The 15,641-nt window shown below is 48.0% G+C and overlaps 1 protein-coding gene and 1 long non-coding RNA gene across 4 annotated transcripts in view; one reads left to right on the forward strand and one right to left on the reverse strand.

Moving 5' to 3' along the window:
• Positions 1-15,641, reverse strand: part of LOC112545477 (uncharacterized) — a 48,059-nt gene that overhangs the window by 31,932 nt on the left and 486 nt on the right. The window lies entirely within an intron of this gene.
• IRX3 (iroquois homeobox 3) lies at positions 10,672-15,512 on the forward strand. 3 transcript variants are annotated; one of them, XM_075940301.2, is made up of 4 exons: positions 10,674-11,423; positions 12,476-13,511; positions 14,393-14,459; positions 15,132-15,512. In XM_075940301.2, exons 1-4 carry the CDS (start codon positions 11,202-11,204, stop codon positions 15,184-15,186), a joined length of 1,380 nt encoding a protein of 459 aa, XP_075796416.2. In that variant the 5' UTR covers positions 10,674-11,201; the 3' UTR covers positions 15,187-15,512. The 3 variants fall into 3 exon arrangements, with proteins under 3 accessions (XP_075796417.2, XP_075796416.2, XP_075796419.2); XM_075940304.2 differs by lacking the exon at positions 10,674-11,423 and adding an exon at positions 11,711-11,830; XM_075940302.2 differs by lacking the exon at positions 14,393-14,459 and having other exon boundaries at positions 10,672-11,423.

Consider the following 15,641-nt stretch of genomic DNA (forward strand, 5'->3'; position numbering starts at 1 on the left):
GTCTGACTTTAGTAGATGGTTTTGTGTCTACCCCGAAACATAAAATCCATTCAGCCCTAAAAGTTAACTGGGCAACAATTTCCATCCTCTTCGGTATTCGTATGTGGTTTGGATGGAGGAGGGGGTTGGTTGGCTGGGATTTTATATTTGTATCACCCTGGAATCTGATTTGATCATGGCTGGCATCCACAGAGTTGAGGAGAGACGAAATCAATTAGGTGGCTTTGTTTTAATAACACTGAAATACTGTACATCATTGCTGATTTCATTAGATTAATGAAGTTCCCTATTCCGTCATTCTACATTTAACTGCTGTGCAACGTGAACGAGGATCAATGGGAGGGGAGCATTGCTGGGTGAAAGCAAATCGCGCCAATCAATAGCAAACTTTATGTTATATTTATTTATTTCCCGTGCAACATAATGACTAGGAAAGGGACCTTTGTACGTGCAGCGGAAGGCGGGCTAAGCCCCGTTCGGTCTTAGATAAACTCTTCGCCCTGGACACTCTGGTGTTAGAAACGCGTCGGTCAGTTTCAGGCTGCCCGAGGAATGCTGAACGTTTTGTGCCGCTGGCCTCTTGGGCTCTCCGCTTTGACTCTCGCTTCCCTCGCTCCAGCCAGGCTGCTCCCCAGTCCTGTAACGGACAACACCAGCCTCTGCCACTGGCTGCAAGGTTCTCTTTGCAGGGTTCCTTGCAGAGTTGTTCTTTCCACGTGAAATGCTCGCCCTTCCTCGCGTCCCGCAAACCACTCCCCGCCTTGGAAGGGATCAATAGCAGCGAACGATCGCATTTGACCCGTTTAAGAAAATACCAACACCGACACTCCCTGTTGTAGTGTGCCTGTGACACAGGCTTCAGGGTGCAGTGTATACAATGCGGAAGGCCCTGTGAATTATATTATCTCTGCCCAGAGCAGAATAGTGGGAACCAGCGCGCGTTTGTATGTCACCGGACACACCCAGTGCGCTTGGGATAGAAAGCGTCAAAGCCTTTCTATATGGCTTCCATACAAATCAATACCTCTCGGAAATGACACCCTGTCCTGTTAGACTACAGGAGAAGGTTATCTCGAACCCGTCTCAGTTCAAGGGTTAACAGCAATTGGCTGGTGGGTGGGAGCTGAGCGAGCACAACAGGAATCGTTGAGAGGGGCTGTAACTTGATAGGACTGCCAAATATACTGATCGATCAATGTCCCTCCAGTCTCCAGGAACCCGGGCTCTGCGCTCCGATTTCCTGTCACCATGGCTCGGACGTGGGCATGATTATAGTAAAGGAGCAGAGCCAGAGAGCTTCCCTCGGGATCTCCCCCACCCCACCCCACCCCACCCCACCCCACGCCCTGAGTGTCCAAATTTGCCTAACACGAGCTTAAAGACCGCAGAGCCGTGTAGACGCTGCGAATGGTTTGCTGGAAACGTCCCCTAACGTGAAAGACAAGACCACTAAACGCGGCTCTCCGAAACCACACTCACTGTCATAGGCTTCTAGGCTACTTTTCCGCGGGCGGGCCTTAAGCAAGCTTTTCATTGCGGTTCCCTTTCACCAGCATTAAGAGAAACCCCCAATACTTTAGATAACCTTGTTTTCTAGGACTACGCCAACTAACAGCCCCAGGCGGAATTTGGCCCATTACCAGCCGTGGGTACAATCCAGACTTTTTTAGCCAGGCGAATTCATGTTTGGAGCGTTATTTTCAGCCGCTTTGTTCCTGTAACTTGCGGTTCTTAAGTCTAGTTCTTCTCCTGGCCCCTGTAACCCCAGGGAAGTCTCTTCGAGGGGACAGGTTTCTGCTGCCCTGATCACAAATTCGCCTTTGAGAGAGACGGTGGAGAAAGGGCTTTTTCGTGAGACCAACGTCCAGAAAGGGACCTTCCCTAGTGATGCCAGTGTAGTTTCACACGAGAAAGAGAGAAACCTGTTGAAGGAAGAACTCTGCCATTCCGCCCCCCCCCCCATTCGGATTCGTAAAGGTGAAGTCAGGCAAGTGTGTGGCTTTAGTCTTCTCCTGCTCCTTCCAAGGAATATGTCTCGGGAGTTTGAGGAAATAGACCCGTTAGAAGAGAATTTTTTTGGCACATCCACTTTCTTGTTGTTCAACGGTCTACGCCGAATCAAATGCTACTATTGAAACTCCTCAGAGCCCCAGCAATCAAATACTTCAGTGTATTTCCCTGGTTTGCAATCAGTGTGTGCTGCTTGTTTTCAACTGCCCTGGCGCATACAGGTATGTTTGGGATGGGTGGGAGAGAAGTAAAAATGATGGTGGGCGTTGGTTTCCCATCTATGTTCTAGACAGGTCAAGGTGTCCTCCAAGCAGTCCTTTCTTGTCTCCCTAACTCCTCCCTCCACAAATCTACAGTTCAGGCTGGCTAAACATTTCCTCTGTGCTCATTGCTTGCTAACTGATCATATCTCTACGTTGTTAAGGCGCAGAGGCAGCCACTTTCCCACCCCGCTAGCCGAATGCCTTTGTGACTAGAGGACTTTGCAGTTACCCATACTGCGAAGCGTCTAGTCTAGGCAACGAGTGTGCTCCTCCTTCTCTCTTCCTAGCAGAGGCTTTGCACTTGGTAACCCGGTCCATGCCCCAGCGTCTGTGCTCTCTGGCTAAAGGCGAGGATCTCTATTGGAAATCAATGTGTGTCACGGTCTCAATAATGATGGCAGAGCTGTAAAAACTACCCATGGAGAAAACAGCAGATAAACTGGAGCAAAGGCCACCAATACGGAGAGCGTTGGCCATGCTACCACTGGTCGCCTAAATCACTTCCCTTTGGGTGTACCCTTTGAAAATGGCTATCTTTCCCCCTAGTAGCATTTTGGGCGAGGGAGGAGAGAAATGAAGGGGATGGAACCCTTTGTATCATACCTTTTAAAGGCATAATGGATTAACACCCTCGTGTGAAGTTGGGAACAGAACCATGATCTTCTGTTAAGAGTGTCTTGCAAAGTTTGTTATTGCTGTTCACCTAAGTAATTGCCAAAAGCCAGCGTGAAATGTCATACATAGTGTCCCCTTAATGTCTGGGTACCGACACTATGTGAGACCGCCCTCGATGCGGGGGAAATGGCTGCACGATTTCCAGACACAAAAGCCACAGTTTGTAGCATGTTCATGCGCTTTCTGTACAAACAGGCGTTCGTTCCAAACGCGTTCCATGCAATTGTTTTCTACAGCATTATTGCCGATCCAGCCACTTCCACCAAACAACAGATGCAGCCTCTAATGCAAATATTGCCATTTCCCTGCTGAATTAGCCTTGTCACTTAGCCCAGAAGCTGGCAGCGTCAAGCCAGCTTGCATTTTAATTTGGCCCTGAAGTTACTTATTTCATTATTGATCAAACATAATGCTGAATCAATGTTCATCTTGTTACCTGGGCCATTTCCATGTAATACAGTGATAGCACTGCCTGGAGTTACTCATTCCCATCCCAAAGTGACTTTACCATAAAATCAATGCTTGTTTGTTACTGATATAAGGCAGCATCTATGGAATGAAGAGCAAATCAAGCAGTTATGCAATAGCAACCCCACTCTACAAGCTGAGATAGAATATTTGCATGCACAATGGCTGGGATTTAAATCCGAATGAGACCGTGATCAAAAATATCCCACCCCCTCTCAGAGAAAGGAAAACCTCTATGGTCTTGCGTGTTGCTGTCTGTAAATGTTACCTTCCAGCTAATGGAAAAATTGTTTCTGCATCCAACTATCATTCCAGGTGCATGAGGGCTGGAAGATCTTTGGGCCTGTTAGAACAAATATAATATTATTTGAATAAGAGTGTGTCTCCCGCACGAGTGCAGGACAAGGAAATTTCAAGCTGCCAAAAGGTCAGGAGATACTCTGGGGTATCTCTGGAACCGCAGGCAAGGGAGGATTAGGTTTTATTTTATACAGATTGACCGTGTGGATCTGTTAGCGTCCAAATGCCCGTCTCCGTGCAAAGTCACCAAGCAAATATGTTAGCTGGTGCCAGAAACATTTGATCCTTGTAGAAAGGATGGCTGGGGGTCAGGGGACGGGATGTTAGTGCATTTGCAGACGGCGCATCATCAAATCCCTTTGGGGGCAGGGCAGCTTTAAAAAGAAGCGGCGCGGGGAGGGGGTAGCGAGAGGGGGAATGCGGGAGCGTGTTTACGAGGAGTACGGCTGGCTAATGCAAGCTCTCTCCAACCTGGCAGGGGTTAGATGCGGTAGCCCTATAGGGCGACGCTGAACAGCAGGTTCTTCCACAGTTTTGGGGAGCGCCGCATACCCCGCCCCGAGTGTGCCGCCTTCGAATTGTGCCTTAACTTCAGCTCATCTAATGGGGGCGGGGTAGACATGACTGGCTGGCTGAGTTTGGAGCCCAGGAGCTGGCCCTAGCAGGCTGTGTTTACATTGATCAGTTAATGCGTCCCTGTGGCATTTGTCTAGAGGCAAGGGGGGAGGAGGAAAGAAAGGGCCCCCCATGCCCATTTCAGGCTCAGAGCAAGTATCAGAGATTTCATTAAGGACAAGCAAGGGTAAATAGCAGCGTGCGGCAAGTGGGGGAATAATCAGGGGTAAAGTCCCTAATAAAACCCACGGACCCCAGTTCAGCTAATATTTACAAAGGAGCAGGGATGGGGCACGTATAAGACTAAAGAGACACTTGCAGCCTTAGATCTTTCCTCATCAACCGTTGCACTCAACTTCCTGCAGTCTCGTTTTAAAGCCAGGGAGCCGCTGGGCAAGCCAGGGGGCGTCTGCCCTAGAGAAGGTCTGGGTGTAGGTAGGAACAGGACAAGAACACAGAGCACATGGAATGTGCAGAACTGGTCCAAAATAGGTCTTTCTGCGAACAGCTGGGAGGCTGATATAAAGTATGATGGGTAAATCTTTGACTTCAGCTTTGAAAGGTCTTATCGCCATCCCACTCAGCTCCCTGAGTTTATGGGCAAAGGAGAATAGCTAAATTAACACAAAAGCCACTCGTTTCCATGGAATATGAAAACTCTCTCAGGGTATATAAACATCTATAGAATTAGTGAAATGCACTAACAAATTATAAATCACCTATATGGTCAAATCACAGATATGAATCACGAATTCCTCTAAAGATTAATGTTTCCTAAGATTCGCAGTAATTATACATTTTTGGACAAAAGTCTTCTTTCGCTCTCTCATTCTTGAACATTGTTTTTGTGAAGTCTTTCCAGAATTCGGTTGGGTTTTTAATGAGCCATTTACCAAGGGAAAGGTTTTATTAACACCTCAAAATCTATAAAGTTTAAACAGAGAGAGAGAGAGAAAGGCAACTGATAGGAAGTTAGGTAACACAATACAGTGACCTACTGGCGACATTCCGAATACAAATCAGCAAAGAATCACCATGGTGGGAAAGATCCTAGAAATGAAACAGAAAAAAAAATAATGCCGAGAGTCCAGCTTTTCTAGAGAGGTATTGACTTGTTTTTCAGAACTGCTTGGAAGTCTACAGCATCTGCTAATAGTCTCTTACCTTTGCTTAACCCCTTGTGATAAATAGTATAGCCTGATATGTTTTAAAAAAAACACTAATCCTTACAGAAAAGGGAACTTCCCAACAGAACTTTTGAGAGACACCAGTCTTCTACTCTTGCCCGTGGAGAGCTGGAGATAACACTTAGGTCTACAGGTAACTGAGTCTGGTTTTATTCAATTTCCTTAAATGGCCGAGAGAGCACTTAAAAGCCCAGAGAGCTTCTGGCCAGCATTTTCTTATTAACTAATTTCACTTCGATCCTATTAAAGTGTATGCTTTATAACCTTCAAATGAACCTCTCTCTCCCTGCCTTTTCCCCCTCTAAAACAAGGCCATTACCTTTTAATGACAGAATAAAGCTTTTAAAAATGTTGCTCCTTCCTTGGCTCACATTATCAAACGTATGGCGCACAGATCGGGTTGAAATACACGCCCCGGTGAGGTTTTTTAACTACAGAGGGTGCGGCAGAGATATGAAAATAGAACGCGGTCTCTTGTCTATGACAATTATTAAATATCTTTGAATAAGCAGGGCTGGAGACGGCCCAGCAGCTGCCATGGACAGAGGGCGCTAGAATGTTATTTGGCAGATTTTCTTTATTTCGCTTTAGGAAAAAAAATCTGTATACCACTGGTTTTAAGATGGATACATATATTTACAATTTGAAAAGGGTTCTGCTGTTTCCTGGTAACGCTCCCCACAAATGTTAATAATAAAAGACGAAGTATTTTTTCTCACCGTAGATCATTAGATTTACAGACAAGGCACTAAATCATTTTAGCTCCCAAACCCCTTAAGGAAACACACACATTCAGGCCCCCTCCCCTTTGTAAAGAAACCTTAGATAAGAGGAGACAAAACAAACGCAGAGGTTTTATGAACGTCTCCTTCTAATAGTTTACAAATAAAAAAAAGTTGGTGTCGGTTGTAAAACGCGAATTGTCAGTGGCCTCTCCCCAAAGCCTTAACAGGAAGGGTCATTAATTGTGTTTTCTTTCCAAATCATATGTCACTGCAATTAACAGATTTTGATCAAGAGACTCCTTTAAGATTGATTCCATATGCGATAAGGAATGTGCAGCTTGTTATCTATCTGTCGCCTTGGAATTATGGAAAAGCTTCAAACGTGTAATTTGAAGAGTCTTTTGCTCAGCTCTTTGATCTTTCCTTCTATTTTTAACTCCTTTTTAACTGCAACCCTTTCCCTGATTTCACTTGTTTGTTTGTACCCTGCCTCCCCCACTCCTAGGTCTTGTATATTGGCTGTTTGTTCGGGGGGGTTCAGCCCTTTGGTTTTCCCCATATGTTGATTGTGAAAATTGCCCATGCTCTGGCAATCCACAGTTCCTAATCAAGCAGTTATCATAATCGTCCCGGAAATTGGACTTCACAAGGGCAGGTAAGTGCCTAATTAAACTCACAGCTTCAGCGACAGCGTTTCAACTACTTCCAACAAGTGACACCCATGGTGAATTCGAAGTCGCGCCTGAGTATCTGGGCCCCACTTTCCCTGTTCCGTAGCTAGAACGAGGGGTGTTTATAGAGGGAGCGAAGGACACAGTGCAAGGAAACCGAGATTAAAACATGCCACCGTGTCCAGTGTATATAGTCTGTGGGCTGAGGTGTCTGGGCGCAGCAGAATGTGAGTGGTGCGAGATGTCAGGGCGAGCAAGCCCGAGGAGGGTGGGACAGGAGCTTTGGAGCCAGGCATATAGATATTAAATAACTTCGGGGCAGGGATGTTTCCTGCTCATGGCGGGGGTCCTGGCTGAGGGGTTGCTTCGTGCGCCCACAAAAGGACGAAGGCTCCGTTTGCACGGGGAGAAGCCGGAGTCGCGGCATCGGTGCGAATGAACGCAAACCCAGTGCACGCTGCTTGGTCCCCGGCAGCATTTTCCTTAATGCAGAGTCCCGGCTTCGTTCTGCCTCCGAGGCTGGAGCCAAGGAGACTCTGCTGCCGTGCGAGGAGGGTTGGTTTGAGCTCAGTGACCGTGTGAGTGAGACGGGGCGGGGGGAGCCGAGTATGGATGTTGGGGGTAATAAATCAGAAGGAGCGCGCCCAGCTTTGACAGATCCCGGCCAGAAGACACGTGTCTGTCCGGAGCAGGAGCGGTGCACAGCGGCTACTCTCTCCAGAGACAAGCCGGGCGACCCGAGGGAGCGCAGACACTATTGGCTTGTCCCTCAGTAGGTTGCTTCTCCGTCGGGGCAGGCACATTCGCTGCTAGCCACTTTATTTCCCCTGGCTGTTGTCTAAGAAAATGAGTCCCACGTCTCCGCTGGGCAGCTGTCTGCCTTCTATTATTTCGTCTCTCTTCCACCCTGCCTTTGCAGCCTTGCTCTCTTCTTCCTCCCACTCTCGTGCACTCCCCGACTTGAAGGCACTGCTGCCGTTTTAATCACTCCACGTTTGGCAAGTTCTCAGCTCCGTCCTGCCCCATCCACAGCCCTCTCCCTAGACGGCGCGGTGCTGTCACATGCTGGTGTTTTTATCTTCGCTGTGCCTTGTGTCTTTCTGGCCGTGGGGATCGCTTTGAACATTACCCTGCCATAGTTCGGCTGGAGTCTTTTCTCTCCCCTGCGCCTGGTTGTTGCTTTTCGGGTTTGCTTTTGAACCTCTCGGCTTTACAGTCAGATCTTCGCCGATTTCTCCTGCAGTCCATTTGGTGGGGCTGCATTCCCTGCCCGTTTCTTTCCCATTAAGAAACCATCATTCATCCTCATCCTGACCTGAATTCACTCGCCCCCCATAAATTTCTCGCCTCCCATATTTCCTGTCAGATCTTGTATTTGCCCTCGCGTATCTTCAATCTCACTTCTTTTCTCTGTGCTGTTTCAAAGTAGGGTGTATTTCTACATTTTGATTTCACCTGGGTAGCGACGGTTTCTTCCCCTCTCCTCCCCTCCCCCAATCAACCCCGGTTTTGGTTTTATTCTGCACTTTAAAGAAGAGTCAAAGAACGTAGATTGCTTCTGTATACTACACTCAGCTTCTTCTTTCACTAATGTCAGTCATGAATTAGAATCAGTACAACAATCCATGTCGAACACGTGTACTTTCCCGTTAGGGATGAACTTATATTGATTGTATTGTTGATTAAAAATCTATCTTGATGACACAAGATGGTAGGATGACATAATAAAATAATCTTGCCAGCTTCATAAACTCAAGAAATGAGCAGCAGTGATGTCAAACGCGAAGCCACAATAAAAATACTTGTCTGACGTGTTAGGTCTGGGATGTGTGTATGTAAATATATCATGTGTGAATGTGGTTACAAAATGTAATATGAATGTATAATCCTATCTAGAATTATGAGGACTACCTTCTGAGAACTGATCAAATAATTCATTTCTCAGACACTTTTACCTTTTCCTCCTATAAAACACGTTCCTAAAAGTTATGTTCTGCTTGCAAACTATTTCCAAACCTTCTCAGAAACGCAGCGGTTAAACCTAGCAGTTGTACAGAGAATTAAAAGAAATAAGGACACAGGCTTCACTCACTACTTCCCTTTGAATTAAAAAGAAACGCATACAGCTACATTTAATATTGTTATATCCATTACATGATATTATAAAAACCTATTACAAGAATAGAGTTGAGCAGGAGAAAATAAATTCCTCCAACCCAGAGTCGGTTTTGCACTAGATTAGCAGATAGGGAATGCTATAAAGATGAACTTAATACGATTAGAGATGTTTTCTACAGATTTTCATATATTGATTCAGGGAATTTTAATTCTGGGTCTTGCTTTGCCATAATCCGTATTTATTACAAGATGATATAGTTTTATTATAGCAAGCTATGAAGGTCGATTCCTTTAACTGTATAATCTGACATGAATTTCATTTTTTTAAAGAAATGTAGTGGTAAAAAGCCATACTGCGAGTACAGTTATTATCCTGTAGCTAAATCATATTTAATGACAATAAATCCACAGAGTATTCAAAAACAGGGGGGGGGAGGATATGATTCAATGACTCTTCAGCATAACAAATATAAACGCTAGAGAAAAACCTTCAGAGCTTTGTTTTTAATTAATTTAATTAAAACAACAACAGTGGTAAATTCAGAACTTTTCCCCCAACAAAGTTTTTAACTCTACAGGTTGCAAAAACTTTTGATGTTTCATTTACTCGAGTCCTACAACACAACGATAACAAGTCAGGTTATACCTTTTCTTTCAAGACATCCACGTTTGTTTAAGTGGATTTTCACTTCTCTTAAAACGCTACAAAGTACAACCCACACGCTGGTTTCAGAAAAAAAGTCTAAAAAATGTGTTGATGATAAAAAATAAGGTTGACTAGGAACATAGTTTAGCTTGCTCCCAGTACCTCCTTATAACATGATGCCATTGGGCCCCCCTTGCAATTGTTCTATGTACCAGGTAAGGCTGAACTTGTAGTGATTCAGAACAGAGGGAATAAGTAAAATGATCATAAATTTCCTAATTAGAGATTTCGCACCAAGACAAAAAGGTGTTAATGAGTTTAATTCCAGTGCCTGTCATTGTCCCTTTTTTCACACCACTTATTTACTAATGGCCCAGAGGGCTGCTCCCGTCTCTTCTTTGTTAGGATTTTAATTTGTCTTCTTTTCTGCCTTTGATGTAAAATTGTGACCCTACAACTCTTTGAAGTCTCTTATTAGGAAGAAAATTAACTTAGCTTTCTCACTGTATCTTCCCACTGTTAGGCTAGACAAAATGCAGAGAACTCCTTACAGATTCAGTATATTAGGAAATTTCAAACTAGCTCTGGAAATGCAAATTAAAAAAATCAAATAGACTTTAAAGCTATATTAGGAGATGTAACCCATGCTAGAGCGGGGGGGAGGGAAAGGGGTGGAGTAAGGGGAGGGAATATATTAATACAGAAAACAAAAATGGACCTACACCAGATAAGATTGTAAACGTAAAATTCTACAGGAATAAGGCTTTATTTTAATACGTCACGTAACTTTTCCCCTCCTGTCTTTCTTGCGTGCAGTTTTCCAATTTACAGTTGCTAATCTCTAGCTTCCTATTTCTTTTATTTCAGGGAGGGGGAAACGAGGGCTATGGAAAATTGTATAGATCTATATTATACATATGCATACAATATATACTCTAAAACCGTAGGGCAGGGTTTAAACCTTTGTAAAACACAGTACTGATTGGCGATTGCTAAAACGAGATTTGAAAGCAACTCAAATAAAAGATCGCGACGTCAGTAAACAGATTTAGAGAAGGGAGGGAAAAAAAGCTAGTGACAAACCCAGGGAGAGAGCTCTGGGCAGGAGAGGGAGAGAGAGAGAGAGAGAGACTTAAAAGAAATAGGAGGGGCTTGCGAGAGACTAGAAATGTCAATCAGAGCCCAGAGTCCCAATAATCTCAGGCAATCTGTTAGGACCTGACCTGAGTCCACTCAGATCAATAGGAAAAGTGAGAGAAGAAAGAAGCGATCGGATCGTGTACAGCAGCGGCCGGAGAGAGGAGGAAACCCACGGCCTCCCGAACACCCCTCTCTCCCCCTCCCCTCCCCACCCATGTCTGCAAGAGTTTGCGGGAGGCACTGAAAAGTGCAGACAGCCTGAAAGGGCGAGCGAGCCAGCTCCCTCCTCTCCTACCAGCCCTTCTACTTTCTCTCCTTTCTCTCGCTCTCCTTCTTTCTCCCCCCTCCTCCTTTCCCCCCCTCCCCAACCCCCTCTGCCCACCATGTCTTTCCCCCAGCTGGGCTACCAGTATATCAGGCCGATCTACCCCTCGGATCGCCAGGGGAGCGGCAGCTCTCGAAGCGGGACAGAGCTCACCCCGTCCGGCACGCTCTCTAATGTGTTATCCTCCATGTACGGGGCGCCTTACGCAGCAGCCGCGGCGGCTCAAGGATACGGCGCTTTCCTGCCTTACACCGCCGAGCTTCCCATCTTCCCGCAGCTGGTAAGAGCCGCGCCGACCCGCATCCTCCACCCGCGGCCCCCTCTCCCCTCCTGCCTTTAGGGGGCTTGTGTGCGTGTGCGAAACCATCCGGCTCCGGCCTGCGCGGAGGGGCGATTGGCGCTCGCAGGAGCGCGGAACGGGACCGGCTCTTCCCGAGGACTTGCCTGGCTTCGGATCGCCTTAGAGAGCCCCCAGCATCCTCGCCCGGATCCCAGCCCGTCCGTCAGAGGGCGGGGAGGGGGGAGGGGGAAGGGTTGGGAGTTTGGGGGGGTTGTTGGGGGGGGGGGGTTAGCTGCTTTCTGTTTCTCTGGATCCCGGACCCGAGCGCAGAAGGAAGGGCACGTTTGTGGGTCAGCGGGACAATGCTCTGCGCTGTGCGGCCGGGCAAAGCGGGGCAGGCGGAGGCGGTGAGACACACACCAGTGGGAGCTGGTTTCTCCCGGCGTGGCCGAGGCAGAGTGGCTGGCGGTGACAGTCCGACCGAGCCGCGCACCGGGAGCCGGGCCTGGTGGCGTTTCTGCCGGCAGAGGCTTTGATTGACAGGCTCGTCTTGTGCTCCGAGGGGTCGGCGAAAGGCTTTCGAAGTGTTTTATAAACAGCACGTCACACTACGGGGCTGCTGCCCCGGCCGCTGGCTGGCTGGCGGCTGTTGTTACAGTGTGTGTGCACGAGGGTGTGTGCGTGCACGCGCGCCCATTTGGAGCCGAGCGTTTGCAAAGTTGCAAAGGGGGGTGGCGATGGGGTATCACCCCCGACTGGGGGCTGCCCAGGCCCAGGGGCCGGCCGGGCTGCCGGGACGCCCCGGGACAGAGATGCCCGACCCCTGCCACTTTCACTCCTGGTTTAAAACTCCGCAGGCCGCCCCCCCCCCCCCCCCCCAGCCCTGGCTGGCGTTCTCCTGGGCGGGGGAGACTCCCCGCACGCCGGCCGGCAGCCACCCTACCCGACAGCCCCTTGCCCGGGACACCTGGGGGAGGGGAAAGCCAGCCCTGCTACGGGGTGTGCCGCCCCTGCTGACCCCCTTCCTCTCCCCTTCTCCCCGCTGGCTGTAGGGTGCCCAGTACGAGCTGAAGGAGAGCCCCGGCGTCCAGCACCCGGCCTTCCCGCACCACCACCCCGCTTTCTACCCCTATGGGCAGTACCAGTTCGGGGACCCGTCGCGGCCCAAGAACGCCACGCGGGAGAGCACCAGCACGCTGAAGGCCTGGCTGAACGAGCACCGCAAGAACCCCTACCCCACCAAGGGCGAGAAGATCATGCTGGCCATCATCACCAAAATGACCCTCACCCAGGTCTCCACCTGGTTCGCCAACGCCCGGCGGCGGCTCAAGAAGGAGAATAAAATGACCTGGGCGCCCCGCAGCCGGACGGACGAGGAGGGTAACTCCTACGGGAGCGACCACGAGGGGGAAGAGGACAAGCGGGAGGACGAGGAGGAGATCGACCTGGAGAACATCGACACGGAGCACATGGAGAGCCCCAAGGGCCAGCTGCTGGAGGACGCCGACCTGCTGCACTCCGACTCCAAGACGGACTCTGAGGGCTCCGAGGGCTTCGAGGACTTGCCCGGCTCCGAGGAGCGCTTCCTCAAGGCCATGGAGGGGGAGCGCCACCGCCGCCCGGGCGACCTGCCCGCCGGGGGCCCCCCGGGGCTGGAGCCCCTCAAGATGCCCCTGCAACAGCCCCGCCTCGCCTCGCCCGCCCCGGCCTCGCCCCCGACAGAGGGCGGCTTGGCCAGCACCGGGCAGAAGCCCAAGATCTGGTCCCTGGCTGAGACTGCCACCAGCCCGGACAACCCCCGCAAATCCCCCGGGGGCGGCAGCGGCTGCTCCCCCCCAGCCGCGGCCCCCCAGAGCCTGCCGCTGGCTCCGCCTCACAGACTCGTCTCCTCCTGTCCGCTGGGCAAGTTTCCCAACTGGACCAGCCGGGCGTTCTCGGCCGCCCACCACCCGCACCCGCTCACCTTACTGAACACTCCCCACCTCCTGGGACTCGGGGCCTCCCCCGGCGCAGCCTCCGGGGCTGCAGCCATCGCTGCCTTCTCCAGACCCGCAGACCAGGCGCAGAGCACGGAACCAGCTGGAACAGGTAATGGCTAAAGGGGGGCCGCGTATGGGGAGAGTTGGGGGGGGACAGAGCTGGCAATGCCACCCCCTAGGGCAGAGAGACTCCCCTCTGGCTGGCTGGCCTCCCCGCAGGCACTTTCTGTCGGGCTGAAGTGCTTAGATTTTGATCCCTTTGACTCACGTCGGAGCAGCTAACTAGAGCCCCGGAGAGACCCGGTAACCCAGACACGGTGAAAGGGCTATTTAAAAAAACCGGGAAGAGCCCACGTTTAAAATCCCAACTATTCCAAATTACTAGTCGCCCAAGAAAAGGGGCGGGGATAACTGGGTGGAAAAATAATTGGGTAATACACAATGTCTGGATTGTTTTTAATGATCAAATGCTTCTAGCTCGGCCAGTGGGTCCAGTTATGTTTCAGGGCGAGTTCTCGCTGCTGTGGCTTGTGTGTGTTTATATTTTAACACCGCCTACGTTACAGTCAACAGTTATTGTGGTGCTATGCAGTCACCTGCAAAGTCTGAATTGTGTAGTTGTCACATTATAGTCACTTGCACTGTGCTTCACGTGGAAGAGAATAAATAGGCTGCGCTAGTACCTTTTTAATGTAACGCGGGGACGTTCTTTATTTTGCAATAGTGTGCAAAAAACATGATTACTTTCCACCAACGGAGATTTTTGTTGTTGTTGCTGCTAAAGTGGTCATCGCTGGAATCTTTTATGGGGAAGACCGAGGAAACTTACTTCGGTACTTATTGTCCTTTTACAGTCACTTCTACAGAAAACCAATCGGTTCCCCTGTTTGAAACTTGCTAAGCAACAATGTAGCCCCAGTGGCGTGAATCGGGGCTGGAGGGAGAAAGAAAGGGGGTTTAAAAAGGAACATTTTTTTCTTCTGTTTTTAGATCGATCTAGTGCCTTGGAAGTAGAGAAAAAGTTAATAAAGACAGCTTTCCAGCCAGTTCAGAGGCGGTAAGAGATTCAGTCTCCTATGGATATATATGTAGAGAGAGTTGTAAATGGTTAGATTATTTTCTCTGCTACTTTAGTTCCTTTTACAGTATCTAGTCATAACGAAGCAGCTTTTTCTTCCCCGGAGTGGCTTGTGGGGTTTTACGATCATTTTTAATATATAAATATTATTGACTTTGCAGTTCAGCAGTTTAACGATTCCTTACGCAATGCAAAGCTGCAATAGGTATTTTCTTGATTTCTGGGCTTACTATTTTTGTTTTGTGCTAGAATAAATAGGCAACGCGGCAGGAAGAATGATCATAGTCTTATCCCTTAAATAGTGCAGGTAAAAATCAGGCCTCGATTTTAAAAAGAAGGTGGAAATCAATGAACAGCAAAAATATTGCAAGGTTGGTGGGATACAAGAAACTTTTGTCTGATCCTGCCTAGCCTCATTCAAGCATAACTCCCACTGAAGTCAATGACACTTTTGCTGAGGAAAAAAGGATTGGGCCCGTCATAGATCACAGCTAATTAGAATGGGGAAAAATAATTTCTAGACTTTTTAATATTGATATTGAAATATTTTTATTAAAAACAACAAATGCAATCGAAAGTTAAAAGTCACTGTGCCAACTAAACCTGAAAAGAAATCCTATTAAATATTTCTTCTGTGTCATTTTTTTCCAGGCCCCAGAACCAACTTGATGCAGCTATGGTTCTATCAGCGTTGTCATCATCATAGTTAATTTTTTATTATTATTATTATAATTATTATTATTGTAATGATTGTGTAAAAACAAAAACAACAACAAAAAACTCTGTATAGTTACAACTTGTAAGCATGTCCGTACATTAAATTTTTAAAAAGGAGAGAAAGAAAAGAAAGAAAAGAAACCGCTTCTGTACTATCATCCGGATTAGCTGAGTTCGTGAGGTTTTTTTGGAAGTCCAGTGAGAATTAGGTGTCTCGATTTTTTTTGTATATACAGTAAAAATGTACATATGTGTGAACCAAATTGTACAAGAAAGTATATATTTTGGCTAATAAATAAACTGTTGCCACTTTGACTACATTCTCTTCCGCCACCACTGAAGTTACTCCCCCCCCCCCCTCCGCAGGTTTTTAAGCATGAAAAGATGGTTTGGAAAATTTAAGCTAGGTCAGTTTCTTCCTATTTTATATTTCTTGCCCGCTCA

The sequence above is a fragment of the Pelodiscus sinensis genome, chromosome 12 (genome assembly GCF_052426305.1).
Source record: "Pelodiscus sinensis isolate ZL-2025 chromosome 12, ASM5242630v1, whole genome shotgun sequence".
NCBI lineage: Eukaryota > Metazoa > Chordata > Testudines > Trionychidae > Pelodiscus > Pelodiscus sinensis.

Bases quoted from the DNA above. Each gene is read 5' to 3' on its own strand.
- IRX3 (XM_075940301.2), top strand. From the start codon at position 11,202: ATGTCTTTCCCCCAGCTGGGCTACCAGTATATCAGGCCGATCTACCCC. The intron at 13,512-14,392 runs GTAATGGCTAAA...TTCTGTTTTTAG, and splicing joins CACGGAACCAGCTGGAACAG to ATCGATCTAGTGCCTTGGAA. The intron at 14,460-15,131 runs GTAAGAGATTCA...ATTTTTTTCCAG, and splicing joins TTCCAGCCAGTTCAGAGGCG to GCCCCAGAACCAACTTGATG.